This window comes from Garra rufa, chromosome 17 (assembly GCF_049309525.1).
Source record: "Garra rufa chromosome 17, GarRuf1.0, whole genome shotgun sequence".
NCBI classification, from domain to species: Eukaryota; Metazoa; Chordata; class Actinopteri; order Cypriniformes; family Cyprinidae; genus Garra; species Garra rufa.
Genome location: NC_133377.1, coordinates 20,281,027 through 20,305,452, shown reverse-complemented (window position 1 = coordinate 20,305,452; position 24,426 = coordinate 20,281,027). Strand labels below are relative to the sequence as shown.

Below are 24,426 nucleotides of genomic sequence, written 5' to 3'. Positions count from 1 at the left end.
TTTGTGCATGACATTGGTCTCACCTGGTACTCGCTGGGCCAGAAGGTGCTGACGGCCATCTCCACCTGATGCCACTGCCGCCCCTGAGAGCCAGACACATTCCACACGGCATTTCCCCGCGAGCCGCCGTTTACACGCACATACACGTTCAGGCCTCCGGGACTGTGTCCATCACGGCTGTACAGGAAATAACTGAACTGGACACAATGCGTGTCGTTTTCACTCAGGGGACGTAGCATAAGCTGAGCCCGCTGTCCTGCACCATACTGAGAAGAGTTCACCAGCATGTAGGAGCCTGGAGAAAGACAGTGAGAGAGATTGATTTACTTGACTTACTTTGCACTGATTGTTCTGTTTAGACTTTTGCTCTTTATTTTGTTAAACTACACAAATTTCAGTTTGAAAACATTTTCTGTTTAAGACAAAACAGAATCAACCACTACATGTATCCAAGCAGTACACAGAAGTGTTGTATCATTCCTTAATGAATCAGTGTTTCTAAACAAAACAGTTGAGTGAATAATGTATAATGAATAATACAATGGCTCACTTATTTATCGCCACCTACTGGTGTAATGATATAACCTTCAGAAAGAGTCACTGGAAATCCACTTATACACTAATACTCATATACAAATTACACTTTGATCTTTATGTTTGAAAACTGGGTTGGAGCTCTTGCTGAGCTCACATTTAGACACAGTGAGTATAAATGATTGCTGTGGCGTTGGGGCAGGGCAGAGTTCACTGTAGCTAATGTAGTTTAAAGCAGGTGTAATCAGTGCAGTGATGATGGCAACTCTGCTTGGGTACGCCACCATTATTAATCACGCTGACACAGTTATTAAACCACTAATGTCTGCCACCAGGGTACCACAAAAACTATATTACATACAGTGAGGTACAAATGAAAGCAACCCAAACAAATAATACACAGACACAGCACAACAAACACATAATACTGAGTGTCTCAGTGATAGGTACTTCAACTACTTCAATTGCTTAAGGACATTATATACTTTCTTTATTTTGTACATATTCATTTTTGCCTTTTCCCTCCTTCAAAGAAAATCTATAGAATTCATTCTAGTCATTATCATTCACCATGTGAAAATCTTATGTCTGGTTGCTTAAAATAGTCCTCTAGCAACATGGTTTAGGTTTCAAACAGTACCTGGTGACAGATTGAAGAATAATAATTAATTTAGTATGAACAATAACAGATCTAAATTTAGTGGTGTTTCTTTATTGTGATACTTTTCTGAAGCTTGCCATGTTGTATTCTATGTTGGATTTCAGCAAAATTACAGATTTCAATTGTCAAAACAGGTGGCAGGCATTAACAATAATTCTGAGTCTCTTGTATTTTATATTATTTTTGCAATTCATAAATATAAACCCAAAGCTGTTATAACATCTGTCAGGAAGGCGGCTCCTGCTTGGCTGGCCTTATTTATCAACTGAAGAACATCTATTTATTCATTTAGAATGACGACAGAACCCACATATTCAATGAGCCACAGCACAAGAATAGACAAGTAAAGTTAAAGAAATGAAAGTAAAGATCCCAATCATTTTTGATGAAAAATGAGACAGTCCTTGTGTAACAGATTGGTGCCATGACCCGGATTGGGGTGAGGATAGCTTGTAAAAGCTATATATGTACACTTAACTTCCCTAGCCTCAAGAGGTGTGCTAGAGGTGTTTACTGTACTTCTTTGTGCAATTGTCTGCAAATGCCAGGTGATGCTGGCAAATCCTGCTCAGAGTGGTGTTAGTAGGAAATTGGTGCTGTGACCAGAAATAGGGGCTAGTGTAACATAGGACAGCTTGTAAAAGCTGTATATGTTAACTTCATTCCCCTGGCCTCAAGAGTTGCAGTAGACGTCTTTAACATGCTTCTTATGGTGTACTCACACTAGGCACGGTTGCCTTGAACTGAGCCCAACTGTGATTATCACTAGTGCTCACACTACATGTGTACCACGGCCGAACTCTACCGGACCATGCCTTGGCCCACCTCTTCCAACCGGGCCAGGGACGGCTAAATGAACTGCGCCTGAACGCAGCATGGAGCGCTCACACTAGTCAAATGAACCTGGTTTTGAGGGTCAAACTTGCCCGGGCACGGTTCAAAATGCCTTTTGTGAGTACACCCTTAGAGCAATTGCCTGTTATGCCAGGTGATGTAGTTCGAATCCCGCTCAGAATGGTGTGAGTAGGACATTGGTGCCGTGACCCGGACAATGGCTAGAGTAAAGAAGGACGGCTAGTAAGAGACGTATATGTTACCTTTACTCCCTGGCCTCAAGAGTAGTTCTAGAAGTATTTAGTGTATTTATTTATTTACTTCTTAACACATTTGCCCCCCCCCCCCCATCCCATGACTGAAATTGAGAACCACTGCCTTACAGAAAAAAATTAAATATAAAAAAAAAGTATATGAAACCCATGTCAAATGTGTGGTTTTGGAACATTTTCATGGGGTAAATGTGTAAAACCCACATGATTCACATGTTAAATTCATGTGGTTTTTCTTTAAGGGTGTCATGGGACAAGTCTAGCTATAATAGCTATACCTATAATAGGAAATTATTAAATATATCATGGAAGATAACATACAATACATTTACTACACTAATATTTTTCCTATATATTAATAATCCCTGTGGAGATTTTAACAAATTGGAAATGTCATAGTACCTTTCAATTAACATATTCGTGTACCACAGTTTACATGTAAGCAAAAAGTACTAGAGTAAGAATTGATAGTACCATGGTATATGTACAAAAAAAAGAGAAAAAAAAAGTGGCACATATTTAAGCAATAAGGTACGAGAGGCCGTGCTGTATCGTGAATAAATCACGGCTGAAGGGCTTCAGCCGTGATTTATTCATGATACAGCACGGCCTCAAGTACCTTATTGCTTTTATAAAACGGTTACCACACAATAAAAATATTAAAATCAAAATATATATTAATTTATATATATTAAGTTGTACGTTTTCATAAAGTAAAATCATTAACTGCCTTCCGCTGTAAAAAGTAGTCCCTAACTGCTGCAGCTGTGTTTACGTTGCTAAGGGTGGTTGATAAGGGGGTTCAATGATACACAAAACCGTTGAGTGAAGCGGTCATAGCAGTGCCGTATCATGAATACGACACAGCTGCTGACCAATCAGAATTGAGGAATGGAACTAACCGTTTTATAATGTCCAATAATGGTAACTTTTTATCGCTGAAGTCCACTACAAAAAACTTCAGTCGAAGGTCAACAGCTGCCCTCCATCTGCATTTGAAATTTAAAGCATGTCGTTTCCTACGCTTGACTGTTTCAAACAACAACCCGCAGAAGAACAAGTTTGCAGCTCCATCGTCCGGAAGAGAACATGAGCGTTTGTTTTTAGACTGACTGTCAGGTTTGTATGCATGAGCGCTCTCATGGAACGGACTTTAGAGCTGCGGCTTATTGAGAACAGAGGATAAAAGAAGCTTCTTAAATCAAAAGTCCATCTGACAGTCTTTATGCAGATCAGGGCCTGAATGAGCATCAGTGCCTGCAGTGAATCGCTATGACAGTCACAAATGAAGAAGTGTTGCATCCTGGGAGAGCTCACAGTAACAGAATGAAACTTTTAGATATACTGGCAGTTCTAGTACCTTTGAATACAGCATTCTGAATGGAAATTGGATGCAAAACTTAAATTGTTTCTTTCAAGTTTGTGGTGGAATATAAATGGGTGGTTTGCTGAGATAAACTAAACTAACCTTAAAAATAACTAAAGATGAAAAAGACTTCACCATTTAGAAAACATACTGTTTTGCTTCTGTTAAATGCATAATTTGTTTTTTCAAGAGATAAATTAGTGTCATTATAAACCTGAACCGTCTGTTTTAGCATACTGAAATTGTTTCAGACATCTTAAATAAGGATGTTAAAACCCCCAGCTCTTTGGTGGCCGGTATGGCTTGAGACACTTCAAAGTCTGAAATAATAATAATGTCTGAACCCTACAAACACCTCCAATGTACAATCACAGGGCCACTCGCACCCGCCACACATGCTGCTGTAATCACGGCTGAGCTTCCTGCAGGCTCTGGGTCCATTTCTCAGAAGTTATTAATTTCCCTCTCCCCCTCCTTCCTCTGGCTGTGCATGTAGAAGCCTGCCTCCTCTCAGCTGAAGGGTGTGAGCGCCAGGGACTATGACCCAAATGAAATTTTTCACACGCTCGTTTTTCTGGAGCCCATTTTCAGGCCCTGACAGGTGGCAGAGGAGAGACGGGAGGTCAGGCAAATGGATCATGGCAGAGCGCTGCAGGAAATCTGACTGTTCCTTATTTACTGATAACACTTTACGTAATGAAACCGTGTAACGCAATAACCCAAAATGACGGGAATGTAGTAAAGGAACATTCTGAGTTCAAAACAACTTTAAGGTACAGTTCACGCAAAAATATAAATTCTGTCTTCATTTACTCATCATAATGTGGTCCCAAACCTCTATGACTTTCTTTCCTAAAAAAAAAAAAAATTACATAATGTTAATAAGTTATCACAAAAAAACTGTGAATAACTCAATTTTAACAAAAATGTCAGATAGAACCTTATAATTCCAAGGCGGCGATATTTAAAAAAAAAATACTGACAACCAAAACAGTTTCAGTCCTCATTGAGTTCCACTGTCATTTTTATTTACCCATCCATCCAAAAATTCTCCTGATCATTGTTTTTTTTTTTTATACATTTTTTACAATAACCATTTTTTGTTAAACTAAGTCAAATTACAGAAAATACACACATCCAACAAATTTTAAGGAATTTAAATTATTCTTAATAGTTCGGCACTGTTCCATTTCATGTGTAATATGTATATATATTTATATATGTATACGAGAGGTTGACTTTAACGAGAGGTTGAGTTTAACATTTACGCTTTAACAGCGTTGTAAAAAATTCCGTCATAATGGTCATAATCCATTATTACCCATCATTTTAATTTTCATATTTTAATTATAACAACACATTTAATTGCATTCATTTTTGTTCATATTTTCATTTTCATTTTCACTCAGTAACAGCATAAAACTAAGATAAAAAAAATACATTAATAAAGTCCCCACTTAAAAAGTAGGACTCGAAACAGACTCGACAAGTTGGACCCAACACTAGAAAAAAATAGTTCTGGCAAATTATTTACAATTAATGAGCTAGTTTGCTAATGTGACCACCAAATAGTGTAAATAATTTGCTAAAAAAAACATAAATGAATAAATACTACTATTATTATTATTAATAATGTTATTATTTTACAACATGACCAGTTTGTGCATTGAGCGGCCAACTTTTTTCTTTTTCTTTTTTTTTTTTTTTTTTTGAGGATTCTTAAACACATGTTCACTATGGATTTGGTTTTAGATTCAAGACACACAAGTCAGACAAATGTAGGGACACAATCAGCTTTTTAATACAGCGTGTTTTTAGAGGCTGTCCCTCATGGCCCCTGTGTCTGCTGTGCCACTGGGTAATGCATAAGGTCATCCACCCAGAACACTAGTCCCAGCTCTAAAACATCAACAGATACATTTTACAGCACAAATAGCACATGTTTATGTACAGCTCATGCTTAAAAAATACAAGCTGGACATTTCTGTTTTTAACACTTCAAGTCTTATAGACTTCCAATGTAATTGGAAACGCTTTAAGACACTTATTAAAAGACAGGCACAATGGCTTGAAGATTATTAGAACACTGTAAAATGTATACTAACAACTTGACAATTTGACAGATAGACAACATCAGTTCTTGCCTGTTGGTCCTTTAATTAACTTTGATAACAACATAAATAACAAACTAGAACATAAATTAAAAACAAGAATGGCATTATTTGAAAATTCAGTCATTAGCTCACTTACTTCAGCATGTTTTCTTTTTATTTTTAGCACAGTTCTTTATGGCAATGAAGACACGTACTGTATTGTAAAAGTATGTTATTCAGGTGTATGTATAAATAGACTCTATATCAACGTCATTGGCTTGTCAACGTATGTGGCTTTAATTCTAGAATCAGCCTTCCAATACAAGAAACTCCTGCCAACCACTTTGCCAAGATTCCCGTCCTCCGCTGAAAACCGTATGAAGTTGGTGGGGAACGCTAGAGGAATGTGCGAGAGAAAGCGAGCGAGTGGGTGGGTGAAATAACGACGGACGGAAATCGAGAGAGAGAGAGAGAGGCTTGAAAACTGTCAGTGCAGAAATATTTTTCATAAATTCATAAACGCTGATAAGGCCCCATCTTTCTCCCATGTGCCCCGGCCAAGGACGAAGGAACATACATTAGGAGATTAGGAGCAGCGCTGCATTTCCATCACCCCTCCGAGAGCCAGACCCGCAGGCCCAGCACACGATCTTATCAAAGACACACAGAGGCATAGGGAAGCCAGCGCTGGTTTCAACTTCATTTTCCCTCCTCCGCTTCTTTAAAAACCCTTCTCAACCTCCGCCATCAACAATCTGCCCCTGCTGTCCTCTGTGTTTCATCAGACTGATGCCATTGGTTTTCTTAACTGTTTGCATTGAAATACACCCACACATACAAGATTTATACATACTGTACATGCATGCAGTGCTGGGTAGTAACTGATTACATGTAACCCCAATTACATAATCAGATTCAAAAAAAGCACTTGTAATTAAATGTTACGTTTTAAAATCCTCATATTTATTCACATAATAGCAATAAATGATTCATAATTGATTGATTCCCACTAATTATTTTTTATTTTAGTTTTGTGGACATTCACACACAGACCCGTCTCTACACTCTTAAAATTAAAGGTGCTTTGAAAGGTTCTTCACATCGATGCCACAGAAGAATACAAAGAACCATTCAGTTAAAGATTCTTTAAAGAACCATCTCTTTCTTACCTTTTTATAATCTGAAGAACCTTCTTTCTGTGAAACAGAAAGGTTCTTCAGATGTTAAATGTTCTTTATGGTCACCTTTATTTTTAAGAGTGTGGTCGGGTGTCCACACAGCATCTGACCACTAAATTTACAAAAATGATTTCAGCTTTAAGTGTTTTTTTTCCAAATTATAATGCAATGTTTAATGTACTTCATGTTTTTAATAACAGCGAATAAAATATTTTCTTTCTCTTTGTATTTTTATATGAAAAACCTGGTGAGAAAATAACCTTTATTAAAGACAGCTAAGTCATTTGCACCTTTCATAAATTTAAATTTATGATAATGGAAAACTGTCAATGTGGTAATCACATTTAATCAATTTAATGCTGTTAAACATTTAATTAAAGGGGGGGTCCAATGCTGTTTCATGCATGTTAAGTTATTTACACTGTTAAAGAGATTGATTCTCATGCTAAACATGGCCAAAGTTTCAAAAATCGCTTTGGACATATAACAGAGTATTTCTGAATACAGTAGTCAACATTCGAAGTGGATCAAAACCTTTCATCAAATTTGTCCTAAAACCAAAAAGAATACCCGTTCTTATCTTAGGACAACTTTTGATTAACTTTTTTGATCCACTTCGAATGTTGACTACTGTATACTCTTTTGGGTTTCTTACAAGTTTCAGAATTTTTTTTTTTTTTTTTTTCTCGATCATGGCTCTTCATGACATCCTGAAGGGTGGAACTCTTTGTATTTCTCCCAAAAGAGCGCGTCCGCGCAGACATCAACCAAAGCGAGAGCATGTCCATCAACGTGCTTCATTTGGCTGCACTGCTGCACGGGACTCACTTGGGAAGAATGTCTCTAAAGAAGTGTGGTTTTGGTTGTAAAGCAAATATAACCTTGCTCAGCTTCCCGAAGAAACCGTTTTGCAAATGTGCTTGTTGACGAACGTTTTAAAAAACATAGCCCAGTTCGATGCCGGATGTGCACATCATTGATACTGAAAGATGGAGCGGTCCCAGCTATAAAAGATACCGGTCATGATTCAGAACTGCAAATGGTAAGTGAAATGGCTTCAAATGTCTGTTTTGTTAGCAATCGGCGCACAAGATCTGGTCAATCTTTAGCTCCGCCCACACCACGCCTCCAAGAGTTTGGCTTTTTTCTGAGAGAATCGTAAAGCTGTATCTTTCTTTTGTAAATATGATAAAACTAAAGACTTTTTTGGAGATATGAAGGATGCAATACTACTCCATAGGTACTTAAGATTAACATAAGATTGGGAAACCGTTTGTGTTATGCCCCCTTTAATGTTATTTATCACAAATAGCACAGAATCAATGTACAAATTTTCCATGAGCACAACAATCTATTAACTTCAACAAAGGACTGTTAATATTTGTGTGTATGATGTACCTACACTAAAGTTTTAATGTTTCAGAAGTTGTTAATATGTATCAGGGTCTAACTAAGTAAAAAATAAAAAATAAAAAGTTTAGAGCATTAGAGCTACTCTTGTATGTATGAATATTAATGAGATCACGCTGGTTTCACGGGCATGCCAGCACAACATTCAGATGCAAAAAAGTGGAAGAAAAAGTACCAAAATGTGCATTTTAATCACTGTTTTACATCAATGATTTCAATTCTTTTGGAAGCGGCAGGGAAGCTCACGCTATCTTTGAGAGGAGCTGTGACAGTCGCGTGTCAAATCGGCCTTGATCTAAATAAGCTCATTAGTTTATTCTCTCACCCGCCCTTCTTTCATCCCACTGTTTAAAATGGAATAATTACTTTGTTGCATCAATTCCTGCTTTTTGTGTTGATGAGACTTTATCCCGAACCACTGTCACCTTGGCTGGTATTTGAAGGGCAGCAGCGGGTCGCAGGGAAAACATTGTCTTTTTTTACGCAACAAAAAGCAAATATTCAGTTCCGTCTGTATCATCTCGGCTTTCATTCTCATTTCCCTTTCATCCTCTTCCCCTTCCTGTGTCGCTCTCATGGGTTTAAACCCTGCAGGCACCCTGCCTGTGTTCTTTGGAGCTCGGAGGCGATGCAGATTTTGGCATTTACGGAGCTGCAGGCTGCTCAGGCGGCGCTTGAATAGGGAGCTGCATGAGAATGGGTGAAGATGGCAATGCCAACTGGTCAGAGATGCTCCCTGGACCCCTGCAAACAATCACAGATCTCTTTCTAAAGCAGTGCTCACCGGATTGTGTTGTTTCTGAACAGGATTTCCTTCAAAGCTCAGCGCACAATGGACAAAACTGTCACATCTGGGCACGGACGCCACAAGTGTCTCGGAGGAAAATGTTGATCTAGGATCAGTCCTCAGATGTTCTGCTCTGTGGGCTGTGAAATTCATTTTGTTTGCTTTGAAAATGTAGTGCTTTGGATGAAGCATTTACTATGGCCACTAGTATATCAATTCTAAATTGTACTAAATACATAGTCTATGTGTTACAATGTAAAGTTTTCTGTAGCTAAATGCATAAACTAAAGCAATGCATTCCTTGAATGTAATGTAATTTGCTTTGGATAAAGGTGTCTGCCAGTTGCTTAAATGTATATAAATGAATGTGAGTTTTTAAAAAAGTTTTTATGCAATAAATATCTAGTTCAGTTATGAAACTCCAAGGTGGTCCTGCAGTTGCTCTGAAACCCTCCACCTCCTCCAGCACCACATGTCTACGGACATTTCCTTTAAATGCACAATATGTAAAATGTTTTTATTAAAATATCCCCCCCCCAAAAAAACACTAGAATACTGTTTTATATTTTCTTGACTTGTGTACCTACATTACTCCCAAATGTTTCCAAAAATGTTTAATTTCGAAGAAATAAGAATATAAGTAGTGTAACAGACCATGTCATTGTGTCACCTGCCAATGGCTTCACTTTTGATTTCCGGTTTTATTTTATAGAAAATAAACACTAAAAACACTTTATTTAGTTATGCATTGTATTGTACAGGTGACAAACGCATAAAGTAGCATTATAACAGAACTTTCAACACACTCAAATGTATCTAGTATGAAAAAAAAACAGTGCTGTTTTACCTTACATACGCATGACTGGAAGGTACGGAAGTGGTCCTCAATCAATCACCTAACTCAAGCCATCTAACTATGCCTTTATTTTGTTGTTTGTTTTGAATAAGCACCCTCTAGCGGATTTTGTGCCTTTAAGCTTAAAATAAAACACACTGTAATTGTGTAATTACAGTGTAATTTATAATACAGGTTAAAACTAATAACACATATCATACAGTATAAATGTATTCATATCAATACATTCCTCCCTATTTTATGGACTTTTCTGGAGTATAGTCTTAAGGCTAAATGCTTTAAAATGGTCATGTCCATGAACATGCTAAAACTATTCTGAGAGTTGTTGATTTAATTTTTAAAAGTGCAACATTTATATACTCTCTCAATTAATGTGAGCTTTAAAAAAACTGCAAGAATAATTATTCTAAAAGAAATGATAAAAGTTAGACTCAAAAAAAAAATGTTTCTTCTACACAACTCAGTAAAGCTTTAGATTATTATGTGCTCATCAATGCTAAAAATCTGTCTTTATTTGGTAGAGGTGTCAAATCACAGAACAGAATAGATGAATGGAGGTAGTTCCTCATAAACAATTCAAGCTTCATTAATAGTAGAAGGTTTTGAGGTTTTGTTTTATGTTCATGTTTTCATGTTTTTATTTTATTTTTATTTATTTTTTATTTTTTTTGGAATTGAATCATGATCTCTGTTTAGTCATATGATTCCCTTGTTCCTCAGGTTATCCTGCCTACACTATTCACGATGCCATAGAATAACTTTTTTTTTTTTTTTAAATGGTTCCATAAAGAACCTTTAACCTCTGAAGAACCTGTTTCACAAAAGGTTCTTTGTGGCGAAAGCAGGTTCTTCAGATTATAAAAAGGTAAGAAAGAGATGACTGAATGGTTCTTTGTGGAACCAAAAATGGCTCTTCTATGGCATCGCTGTGAAGAACCTTTTTTAAGCACTTTATTTTTAAGACTATAGTGTATGTGACATGTTGCCATTGGTTCATTGAATTGTCACGTGGTTCTCAGTTCTGTTGTCTCATTGGTTGCTTTAGTCATGTGCCTTGCTTCTTATTGGTTGGTTTATGTCATGTGACCCTCATTGTTTGCTATAAGTAGCCCTCTTGTTGTCATTGTTGTGTATTGATGTTGTAACCCTGCTGTTGGTGAGTTTTTCAGGTCAAGTCTATGTTTGTAAGTTGGATAATGTATGAATGCACTGCACTAGGGCCTCTCTGTTCAGTGGACTCCTTGTTACAACTCTCTTTAGAACATTTTAACGGTCTCATTTATTTGGAACCTTGATTTTCAATGACCCACAAGAGAAGTCTCTAACAAAATAATGTAAAGATTTAGTTTTTTTTTAAATATACACTGGCCTCCAAAAGTTTGGAAACACTCTAGAAAAGTGGGGGTTTTGACAATATTGGCATGAATCCTTTTTAATTTGTGATAATTTTGCACTGATAAGGGACAACACAAACTACTTTTCCATTCATCAAAATATCCACCATTAGCAGCTATTACAGCTCTGCATAATCTGGGCATCCGAGCTGTCAGTTTATTCACGCATTGACTTGATATATTACTCCAAGCCTCCTGAAGGATTGCCTAAAGATGATTCACACTATACTGATATTGTCCAAAACCACACTTTGCCAGGGGTGTTTTCAAACTTTTGGAGGGCAGTGTAATCCTCAACTGGTCATTTTTTGGGGGAAAAAAGTGCAGTTCAGGGTATCTTCAGTCCAGTCAAATCCAGGGGAAAAATGGCACATATATATTTAATAAATGTTCAGTGTTTGTTGTTTATAAGTAATCAAGTATGTGTATCCCCCTTCACTTTAATATATTTGTTTATAGACCATAATTATACATCGAGTGACTACATCACTCGATTAAAGACGAGTTGTACTTTGATCTTTACATGAATTGTTAATGATGCAAAACTCATATCCCCTCCCTGAAGTCCTTACAGGATTTTGTTTAAGTCTGAACTGAAATAAATATGTATGAACATGATCAGCCTGTGACTTCATGCATACTTTATTAACATGTGTTTTGGAAGTAACACAAGTAAATACATTTTGTTTTTGTAAATATTTATTCAAATTAGTTTTTTAGTCTTTTAAAACTTTCTAACCATGTTGGAAAAGACCTGAAAGCAAATTTATAACTGATCTAAGTGTATACATGATTTGATATGATGGACCTCACCGCAGTGTGTGTGTGTGTGTGTGTGTGTGTGTGTGTGTGTGTGTGTGTGTGTGCGTGTGTGTGTGTGTGTACCTGGTATTCATCACGTTGTGGGGACCAAATGTCCCCACAAGGATAGGAATACCAGTAGATTTTGACCTTGTGGGGACATTTCTCAGGTCCCCATGAGGAAACAGGCTTATAAATCATGCACAATGAGTTTTTTTGATGAAGTAAAAGTGTGCACAATCTCCTGTGAGGGCTAGGTTTAGGTGTAGGGTAGGTGTAGGGCGATAGAAAGTACGGTTTGTACAGTATAAAAACCATTATGCCTATGGAATGTCCCCATAAAACATGTAAACCCAACGTGTGTGTGTGTGTGTGTGTGTGTGTGTGTGTGTGTGTGTGTGTGTGTGTGTGTGTGTGTGTGTGTGTGTGTGTGTGTGTGTGGAGTGATTTTGAGAGATGTCAGTCTGAAGCTTTCAATGCGGATGGCCTCTTCCACAGAGCAAATCAATAGAGTATTAGCCACCCAGTGCTAACTGTGTGTCTGTGAGTCTCTCAGGAGACTCCAGCTCTGCTTTAACAGGTGACTGTTACAGACTCACTTTCTAACACTTTCCTTGGACACCTGAGGTACTCTTCAGAGAAGTGAGAAAGTGTGGAAGAGAAGAGGCGAGGAAAAAATTATAGACATTAAGGGCTGAAACAAGATGAGAACACTGAAATCATAATACGTGCCACACTGATATCATCAAATCTCAGTTGAGTAAGCTAATTTTGCAGACTGCAGTGAAGCTGTCCTTTCGGAAAAGTGTGATTTGTTCTGTCTTTACCGTTGTTGCTTGTCAGGTTGTGCTGTATGAAATGACCCTGCGGTGTCTGCCTTGGGTAAAAGCCTACTGTGCAACATCACATGTCATTTGTGTCAGACTGTACAATGTACGTCTCTGTTGAGACAAACGTCATGACTGACAGTGTTTGAGTCTGGAGCGAGTAAGTGCTAGGAAAAATGTCACATACTTCTCAGTAATCAGAACGGATTTGATGTAATTTCATTCATCAACCATCATAACATGCAGGCAGTGCAAAATAATGAGGTATTTATGTTACAATTTATGTAGTCAAGCTTCAACTGAAGCCCTCCCCTTCTTTGTCAAATTATTTTCCACATATATACTACTGTTCAAAAATTTAGGAAGTATCATGTATCATGAAAAGTATCATGTTTCACCAAAAACATGAGTCAGAACAACAATTTGTTTAACGGAATATTTCACTCAAACATGAAAATTCTGTCATTAATTACTCACCATAATGTTGTTCCAAACCATCCAGACCTTTGTTCATCTTAACACAAATTAAGATATTTTTTGATTAAATCCGAGAGCTTTCTGACCCTGCATAGACAGAAACGCAACTAAAATGCTCCCAGGCCCAGAAATGTAGCAAGGACATTGGTAAAATAGTCTATGTGACATCAGGGGTTCAACCGTAATTTTGTGAAGCTACGCGAATGCTTTTTTTTGTGCACAAAGAAAACAGGCAGATGGGATGAAAAGGAGAAGAATTGTTGAATGAAGTCATTATTTTTTTTATTTGTGCACATAAACTATTCTCGTAGTTTTGTAAAACATGAGGGTAAGTAATTAATAACATGACTAAAATGATCTTTATTTGACCCTCTAACTCTAGCTCACTCTATTCTAATTCTGTTCTTCATAAAAAAATAAACAATAAAAACTTGCCCTTTTAGACTCATACTTGATTCATTTACTTACTGCTTGTTTTCTTAAAAAAAAAAAAAAACTAGCTTCTCTGTTTTTGTATTCTTTTTTTTCCTTTGTATTGATTATACAATTAACATTAACTTTCTTTTTAATTTTTATTACATCTATTTTCTTTTTATTTATTATAGAATTTAAAACAATGTTTATTAAATGCTATTGTCATAGCACTTGCATGGTATTGCTCCTTTGTTGATTTTGATTGCTTCCATTGTCCTTTCTTAAGTTGCTTTGGATAAACGCGTCTGTTAAATGTCTACATGTAAATGTAAATGTAAACTATCTCTTTAACATTGATAATAATTATAAATGTTTCTTGAGCAGCAAATGCCATATTATATTGATTTATGAAGGATCATGTGACACTAAAGACTGGAGTAATGATTCTAAAAATTAAGCTTTTAAGCAATCAGGAATAAATTACATTTTACAATATTACAATAAAAAACAGATATTTTACATTTTTAAAATATTCCACAACATTACTGTCTTTACTGTATTTTTTATCCAATAAAAATATAAAAAAATATATAAAAAATACTGACCCCATTTGAATGACTGTATATGTTCCTGATTAGTGAATCCTTAATACGTCAACTAATATGTCAACTAATCTAAGAATGCACTGTATGACCGAAAATATTATTCTATTATATTATATTATATTATACTACGGGGCAGTTGAATTCTTGAATCTGATTGGCTGATGAACGTTCTAAGGTGTGCATTATTTTCGGCGAACGTAGTTCCAGGTAGGTCTTGACCACATTACATGCCTATATCACTTTGCCACATGATTTCAATTATTTCAAAGGTCCTTATAGCATACAACAGCGACATAACCAAAACTCACAATGACACTGGCCAAACAAATCAATACAGTAAACGATAACGACAGATTACTCACATGTTTTTGCCACAAAATGACGCTTTTTTTATGTACAGAAAGCACATACTCTATTTCTCCCACTCTCACTCTCATACAGAAGCACACATATACAGTATGCACACACATTAACATACGTGCTAATGTTGTTAGCGCTGCTCTGATGATTAACAACATAAAAACTACATGACATTTCACCGAAGCGAAGTAACAAGAGCGCTGTTCCTGAAGAAACTGAACTTAAAGTTTCACTTTAGTAGAGACGCTGCTGCCAATCAGTTTTGAGAGACTCACATAGGTAATTCATGAGGTAAATCTCTCTCTCTCTCTCTCTCTCTCTCTCTCTCTCTCTCTCTCTCTCTCTCTCTCTCTCTCTCCATGTGTCTAAACTTCATTAAAGGAGGGGTCCAATGCTGTTTCATGCATGTTATTTACACTGTTAGAGTGTATTAGTTGGATTCTCATGCTAAACATGGGCAAAGTTTCAAAAAACAATTTGGAAGTATATTTCTGTGCCAAATACATACTCCCGAGTTTCTGAAAGTTTTTTTTTTTTTTTTTTTTTTCTTTTCGGTTATGGATCTTCATGAAGGGTCCTGAAGGGTGGAACTCCTTGTATGGGCATTTCTCCCAAAAGAGCACGCCTGTGCACACATCGACCAGAGCGAGAGCAAGAGCGCGCCCATCAATGTGCTTCATTCGGCTGCACTGCTGCACGGGACTTACTCGGGAAGACTGTCTCTAAAGAAGTGTGGTTTTGGTTGTAAGGCAAAGATAACCTTGCTCAGCTTCCTGAAGAACCCAGCGTCACATGAACAGTGGATGCAGTTTGTTTTTCCGGGGCGGAAACAGAGTTTTGCAAGTGTGTTTGTTGACGAACGTTTTATAAACAAGGCCCAGTTCGACGCTGGATTTGCACATCGTTTGATACTGAAAGATGGAGCGGTCTCAGCTTTAAAAGATCCCGGTCATGATTCAGAACTGCAGATGGTAAGTGAAACTGCATCAAATGTCTGTTTTTTTGTTGGCAATCGCTGAGTGGGTTCTTGTCAATCTTTAGCTCCGCCCACGGCGCGCCTCCAGGAGCTCAGCTGTTTTCGGAGAGAATCATAAAACTAAAGACTTTTTAAAGATATGAAGGATGTAGTACTCAAGACTAACATAAGATTGGGTGCCCCCTTTAACAACTGCATTAGTCTGCTTTTAATGGCTCAAGTCTAAAATGACGTTATGGAATTAGCAACAGAGGCTTTTGATGAGATGTGTAAGAAATTAATCCTACTCACAAAAGTGTTTTAGAGACAAAAACCAGACGAATGCCTTGAAATATATCATCTGATCGATGTCTTGAGGTGTGGTAACTGTAGTATAAGTGGAATAATTAACTTTGGTCCTTTGAATTCTTAGAAAATAATGCACTACCTTGGGTCACCACCAGCCCGTCGACAATTATTACTTACTTATATTATATATTGTTAAAATGTGTGTTATTAAATTAACAGTTCAATCTAACGATAATGTTTTACAGTATATGTCTTATGTATCTGAATTCTTGGTTCAGCTGTTCCTTGCCTGCTTGTGTTGTATTCAGACACACACACACAAAACTGAACTGTACCTTTCATTTTTCAAGAGCCCTAGCAAACCTAAGCGTACAGCCCTGTAATTTCACCTTTTTTGTATCAGTCCCAGCACTTAAGAGAAAACTGGAATTTCTAAGCTTGTTTGAGGGAGAGAAAAGGTGAAAGTGAAGAACAAAGCAAGCAGGTGGAGTTGGAGTGATTTTCTTTGCCAGCAGCTGTGTGAGGCAGATGAGGCACCGTACCGCAGTTTAACTCTCACACCTCTGAATAAACACTGCCAATAAATAAACAGCTGAAGCGATCTGTTCAGCGTCAGCGCGTCCTCAACCTCTAGAATCCACAAACCCACCGAGACATCTGCACAACAAAGCCCAGCAGCGCGCACGTAATCACAGATGAGTTATGAAGAAATGGAATTAATGAGCCAAATTAAAAGAACCTTTCAAACAATGCGATTGCTATCTTACTGTGTAAATGCCTGCAACACGTTGGTCACTAGGGTAGTGATAACACAAACACACACATAGCCTTTGGGAGAGAGACATGATCAATAATCTACATTATCTTAATAGCATTCATATACAGTGATCTCATTAGTATAAGTATGGTTCAGTGCTTCTTTTTTTTTGTTTTTGGATGAACAAACACAATAGCATCACAGTGACTAATGGATTCTGTTTCTACAAGATTTCAGATCAAAAACTGGGGACATTTTTACATAACTTTAAAGGGGTCCTTTAAAGGTTGATTAATCACTTTTTGAATTTTAGTCAGTGTGTGGTGTGTATGTTTGGGCATAAAAAACATCAACAAAGTTACAGATCCCACGTCCACTCCAAAGTGTCAGGTTTATGTCTGTGTTTTGTCCTGTTCTGGTTTTCCTAGTGTTTTCCCCCCTCTGTTTCCAGTACTTTTGGTTTGTCCCATTTGCTCCCCCTTTTGGTTTAGTGTTTTTGGTTCTATCCATGCCCATATTTGTATTTCCCCCTCGTCATCTTGTTAGCTTGTTTGTGACCATGCCTTGTTTTTCAGTGTATTTAAGAGTCTGTGTTTGCACACCCCGTTTGTCGGTCAATGATATTGTTACTTCCGTTTGTTTTGTTACATGTGCTCATTTCCTGCTCCTGGTTTTGTTTATTTGTTCATTTTGCAGTGTTTTATTTAATAAACTTCAATTATTCAGTTACTCCGGTTCTCCTCGTCCATCTCCACTCCTCAACCAGCCTGACTGTGATACAAAGAGAGATATTTAGTGTTTAAAAAAATCCCTTTTCAAGAACTACAACAAATTGCTTGTTTGGACTACAGAGCATTGTTTTTCAGATGTTATGATGTCACAAAGCTCATTAGTATATCATTCAAATCGTTGGTGGGTGGGGTATTAGCCTAAATTTAGCAATGTAGCATGGATAGACGCTTCTGGGATGCTTCAGAAGAGATGCTTGAGTCAAAAGGGCTGTGAACTGCTCTGGTCGCTGTGTCAGAGTGATAAGTACAATAATGATAATATAATGTAACACTATTGTAGCGTATTATTTAGTCACCCTTCATGCATCCCAGGTATATTACTTCCTTCTTTCAGACGAATACAATCGGAGTTATATTAAAAATTAGAACGGCTTTAGAACGGCATAGACAAGTGTTTCTGTCTATCAGTCCAAAACAAGTCCAATAAAATGCATTGATCCATAATAAAAAGTGCCTCACATGGCTCTGGAGGAGGTCAATAAAAGCCTCCTGTAGTGAAGCGATGTGTTTTTGTAAGAAAAATATCAATATTTAAAACATGAGAATTACTTTAATCTAGCTTGCACAGTTGTACACGTAATTTTCTGCTTTGGGAAGGAGCGTGGCAGGACTGAAACGCCGTCTAAAGCTTTTCACCATTCGCAACGCAGAGGGACTGCTAACCAATCACAACACATTTCGTATTTTCGGAAGGGGGGCCTTCATCAAACCCGGAACTAATCGAGCCATTTGTGCCAGTCTGGGGAGAAAGCTATTGTAAAAATGTAAATTATGTGCAAAATTATGCGTTTTTTGAACCACCAAGTATGAGGGCATGTTCTAGTGCATCCCAAAATAAAAATAAATAAATTTGTAAAAAAGCATAATACGACCCCTTTAGGATCAATCTATGCATTATCCACATCTGAAGCCAATTCCAAAATACTTCAGACATGATGGCGAAAGACTAAACTGCCATCCATTTATATGTTCACAGCTGAGATTGTGTGAACTGTTGTGTCACAAATAGCTGTTATTAACCTCACACTCTCTGAATGAGAATGAGTGGATGTCCTCCAGTTTATGCCCATTTTGAGGACTAAATGCATTTGGGAAGATTTAATCTTTTTGTGTCTCTGTTACATGGTCAAGTTAGATTGCTTGTTTCTGGACATCACACCCAAAGGCCATTTCACACCAAACGTGAAACAAAAAGTGAAACAAATCAAAGACAAATGGTCATTTCACACCAGGAGTGAAATTAATATCTGTCAGGATGAACAAAAAGTGAATTCAAGTCAGTACAATAGAAAGTCCAATGAAGAGGCACCAACAAATGGTAGCGGATGGAATAATGAATCATCACATGATCACATAGAAACCAAACTGTCCTTTATGAGAATACAAACCACAATCCTTGAATATCCAGAACATTGTTGACAAATAATTTTCGTCAACAACATTTTTTCACAGACAGAAATGAGAAGATAATGAAATGAAAGCTCCTTCTGACTATGAGAAAAATCTATTGACGTTTTTGTCAACGAATAAAAACGAGACTAAAATGTTAGGAAGGGGTGATTTAGGAAGAGAATTATCTGCTGCACGGTAAGGAGGTTAGATGCATACATATGAACTGTATCAAAGTATATTGATCTATCATGTGGGACATAAGCTGACATACATTTGCTGGACGTCTCATAAAACGTTAACAATGTCAATATCTGGGAGTAAGAGAAGAGCAGACATATGGAGAAAATTTGAGAGAACTCTATTCGGTCCGGTTTTCCGAGAGCCTCTCACACAGCACACAAGTAAGTTATTTTTTTTGCATCTCGTGAACGGAGAAATACACAAACAATAATGTTGAATTGTCCGTTTTGATGAGTATTCACATAAACACACTCGGTTACATCTTAGGTGAATGCAAATGATTGGGAGACTATCAGACGTGTATCAGTACATTGCATCCGTGTGTTCAGGTTTAAAGGGACAGCAGCCTAATTTAGTTGCTATTTTCTGTGGCATTGATGTTAATAAAGTAACGAAAGAAAGACAGAAAATCACTCCTTGCTCTTGACTGAGTCACTTTAGTAGCCCTAATAAGGATGAATCTAAATTCATTATTATAAATAAATGTCTGCTCGAAAGAATGAAGAATGTGGTGAATAAATTGTTATAAAGAATGCATAACTAGCCTTTATAACCATTTAATTGAAAATAAGTTTCTTAATGAGAAGTGGTTTCATTTAATTTTAATATAAAGGCATGTGTCACAGCAGTTAAATCTGTGTCTATCATGATCAAAACTTAATATGAAACCTATATACTAATGAGTTTGGTAATTGTATAGAAATGTTTAATAAATGCATTACACTGTAACTAAACTTTTAGCTGACTAAAACTAGACTAAAACAATTCAGATGACTAAAATATGACTAAAACTAAATGGCATTTTAGTCAAAAGACTATGACTAAAACTAAATCAAAATTAGCACTGCAACAGACAAAGACACACTTCAGTTAAACACAGCCACTTGAGACTGACTGAAATGCTGTATAGCAGACATGCTGCTGTATCACACAATCTGTTCCAGGACACAGATCAAAATGAAACTCCACCCACACTCAATTTAACGGATCCAGTCTCAGTATCTGTTCATTTGGCTGATTTGATGTCTGCGTTTGACCTCTGCTAAATGCATTTTGGATGGACTGCAGCTGAAGAGAAAGTGTTGGGATTAATGGCTGCAGGAATGGAGATGCTATCAGAGGAGGGATTGGGGCTGAAGTCAATGAAACGGTTGATGACCTCCTCCAGGCTGGACTGGACCAAAGGACCGGCCATCTGAGTTTTCGGACCGGCCCAGTGATAAGACGCTATCTGTCACTAAACGAAAGAAAGACTCTCAAGAAAGATGACTGGACAGAGAGACGTCCACTAAAAACACACACAGAGAGAACCAAACACTCCAGTGACGTCCACACGCTTGTCTTCATCCGACAGCATTCAATGAACACATCAACATACAAATTCAACAGGCTAATAGAATGTATTTGATCAAAAATACAGAAAAAAAAAACTGTGATATTGCAAAATGCTATTACAATATAAAAATAATGTTGTTTTTTTTTTTTTTTTTTTTTTTGAAGAGTATAATTTATTCCTGTGATTCAAAGCTGAATTTTTATGTGTGGTCTTACTTCACTTTGCCTACTTTTTTTTGTTTTGTTTTGTTTGGTCTGTGCGCTTCCTGTTTTGTTAGTGTTTTGATTGTTTGTCTTATTTTACTTTGCTGTCTTGTTTTGTTTTGGTTGTTCTGTGCACCTTCTGCTTTGTTTAGTGTTTTGATTTGTTTGTTTTTGTTTTACTTTGCTTTCTTGTTTTGTTTGTTTTGTGTGCTTCCTGTTTTGTTAGTGTTTTGATTATTATTTTTTTTTTTTTACTTTTCTGTCTTGTTTTGTTTTGGTTGTTCTGTGCGCCTTCTGGGGTCCGTTCTTCGTACCTCGCTTACTACATCCAAGATCAAATGACACATCCAAGATCAAATCATCGCGCTATCTATGAGCTCACTATTCCGGTTCTGCGAACGCACCTGTTGTTGATGATTAGTATAGCTGGATGAAGTCATTTGAGATCACTGGGTGGCTTAAAAGGGGGTATGTATCGACAGTAGAAACATTGATCGGCAACTCTTTGATTGGTCGGCGAACGTGTCGAAGGAGTGCGCTCAGTATTTTTCTGCAGCAGAGCAAGAACTCTTGATTGAGGGATTTCAGGAGTTTCAGAGTTTAATTAAAACGCAAGGGAACACTGCAAAGGCTGCAAAAGCATGGAGAGAGGGCTGGCAAAATGTAGTGAACAAATTAAATGCGTTAATGCTGCCCATGTTACATGTTTTTTCCTTGATGTGTTATTTTATTTATATTTTTATATACCGTTCAAAGGTTTGGGGTCAGTAAGACTTGTAATAGTCTTTAAAGAAGTCTCTTATACTCATCAAGGCTGCATTTATTTGATTAAAAACACAGAAAAAAAACCCAGTAATATTGCAAAATGTTTTTACAATATCTGTATTTATTGTTTTCCAAAATCTGTATTTATTGTAGTGCTACAATTAACAACTGTTTTGATAATCAACTAATATGTTGAGTTGTCTGACAATAATGAACAAACTTTAAAAATAATATAAATATGAATTAAATAAATAAATAAATAATGTGTGGAAGCAAATTACACACTTTAAAAACATGTATTAATGTTCATTTTTGGGCAGTAGGGGGCAGAGTAACTCTTGCCCTGAGTGATTTAGACAGCTGTGAGGCCGCAGTGTGTCAGCTGGCGTGACGGTTGGCCGTCTGAATGAATGCTAATTTAAGATTTAAATGCATTGGTGAATAAAAGAGGGCGCCGGATTAACCGCCGGATCCTTTAAACCCCAGAGGACTGGCAGCTGCCCAATGGGACCACCAACCGCCAGCTTGCTTTCAAAACGGACACAAACCCATTCCTATTCGCTGCCTGAGTTTCACGGCGACCAATGAGAAAGCACAAAGGCTTAAAAAAAATAATTTAAACCCAAGTGAAAGCTGTTTTCGCCTACCGTTATTTGTTAGAAACTGTCTGCAATGAAACGAACATTAATAATCCAGAGAAATTTCATTTAGTCTGATGTTTAATGGTGCTGCTGGAGGCAAATAAGGCCTCAAAATCAATATAAATCAGCATCAATATAAATCAGTGTGTTGAGCAAACGTGACGGGCAGAAATATGACCTGCTCTTGTAAGGCGAAGAAAAATCTATCGGCCGTTTACAAACGTGAGTTACAATACGCAAATCTGTCAGTAATACTGACGTGTAGGGAAAATGCAGCCGTGATGGAAGAATTGCATCTGTGTTTATTCTGTTCAAGCAAAACATTTGACAGAAAGGTTTCAAATGATAAATCGATAGCTCAATAGTGGCCGCATAGTGGTTGTATTAAATCACATAATGTGATAAACTACACCTGTGGTATTAAATTAATTTAGCTTCAAAAGTCAAAAATATTATTTAACATCACTAAATCAACCTTTACAAATTATGTTAAACCAACAAAAAGGTTAGATTAGGTAGAAGTACCTCCTCAGAGTAGCATTTGCAGGTTTTTAAACTGTGGTTGGTCTGATATGACACTTGTGGGAATTAGACTTCATACATCCACTAAAAATAACCTTGGCACAAGTTGATTAAAAGTTACGAAAATGGCTCGGAAAAGTGAAATTAGCTCTCATGGAAACTCCTGCAGTATTTGAGCACCGATGACATTTGCTGTGATATTTTGTAGCCTATTTAATAACATTCAGATATTACTGAATCTGACGTAAATGTCTAAATACTTTTTTTTTCTGGTCCACTGAAATACAGCACTTCCTTCATTAATATAGCACTGCATCATAACTACGTGAACGTGAGCCTCTCTGACGGCTCTTGAAATCAAAGTGCTGCTCTACAGATCTTGAGCTCTTGAAATGAAAGCGGTTCTTCAGTGTGCCGCTGGAACAAAGGAGAGTGAGTGTGGAGTCTGTGCTGTTGTCTTGTGTGTTTGGAGGACCGCTGGCCTAACGGTCGCTCCTCACTCACTACAATAGTCTGCGCAACACGCCTCTGACAGCCTCTGTGTGTGTGTGTTTTTGTGACATATCAGGACACAAATTGGTGTAATAACATGGGTATGACATAGGTATTACAAGGAGAGGGTGACTTATGAGGACATTGCCCATGTCCCCACTTTTCAAAAGGCTTATAAATCATACAGAATACGTTTTTTTGAGAATGTAAAGATATGCACAGTCTCCTGTGAGGGCTAGGTTTAGGTGTAGGGAAGGTGTAGGGTGATAGCAAATATCGTTTGTACAGTATAAAAACCATTACGTCTATGGAATGTCCCCACAATTCACAAAAACAAACATGTGTGTGTGTGTGTGTGTGTGTGTGTGTGTGTGTGTGTGACGGTTGGTGGCTGTTCTGGGGGAGGGGTGTATTAAGATTACCAAAAGACCATGGCCTAGTCCACGCGCATACGGGTATTTTTATAAAATAAAAAAAATAAAAAAACACAAGCATGGTAAAAAAATATAAATTACAATTATAAATTAATTGTATAAATTAATACAAATATAAAACATGGTTATATATATATATATATATATATATATATATATATATATATATATATATTTTTTTTTTTTTTTTTTTTTTCTTATTAGTAATATAATTTTTAATTAATAAATTGAATTATAGTTCTTCGATGTCACAAGCCAAAATTTCTGGTTTCACTGGCTACATGCCAACACTGCAACTGGAGTTTCTCAAAATCTTTACAAATTCACGAAATGTAAAATAAAAAATTACAAATTATTGTTTGTTTGTTTTGTGTTTTGTTTGCCTGTTTTGTTGTTGTTGTTTTTGGTTGTTCTGTGCATTTCCTGTTTCTTAAGCATTTTTTTTTTTTTTTTTGGTTGTTCTGCAGCTTTGTGTTTTTTTTAGTGTTTTGATTTGTTTTCTTGTTTTACTTTGCTTTCTTTTTTGGCTTGTTTTTTGGTTGTTCTGTGTGCTTCCTGTTTTGTTTGTTTTATTTTTTACTTTCTTGTTTTGTTTTGTTTGGTGTTTTGATTTGTTTTCTTGTTTTACTTTGCTTTCTTGTTTTATGTTGTTTTGTTTCATTTTGGTTGTTCTGTGCGCTTTGTGTTTTGTTTAGTGTTTTGATTTGCTTTCTAGTTGTA

General features: G+C 36.9%; 1 protein-coding gene across 1 annotated transcript in view; it reads right to left on the bottom strand.

Moving 5' to 3' along the window:
- Positions 1-24,426, bottom strand: part of ptprua (protein tyrosine phosphatase receptor type Ua) — a 404,456-nt gene that overhangs the window by 276,710 nt on the left and 103,320 nt on the right. Inside the window, exon 4 of the mRNA XM_073821437.1 lies at positions 24-295. Coding sequence (XP_073677538.1) covers positions 24-295 — 272 coding nt within the window. The remainder of the gene's footprint in view (positions 1-23; positions 296-24,426) is intronic.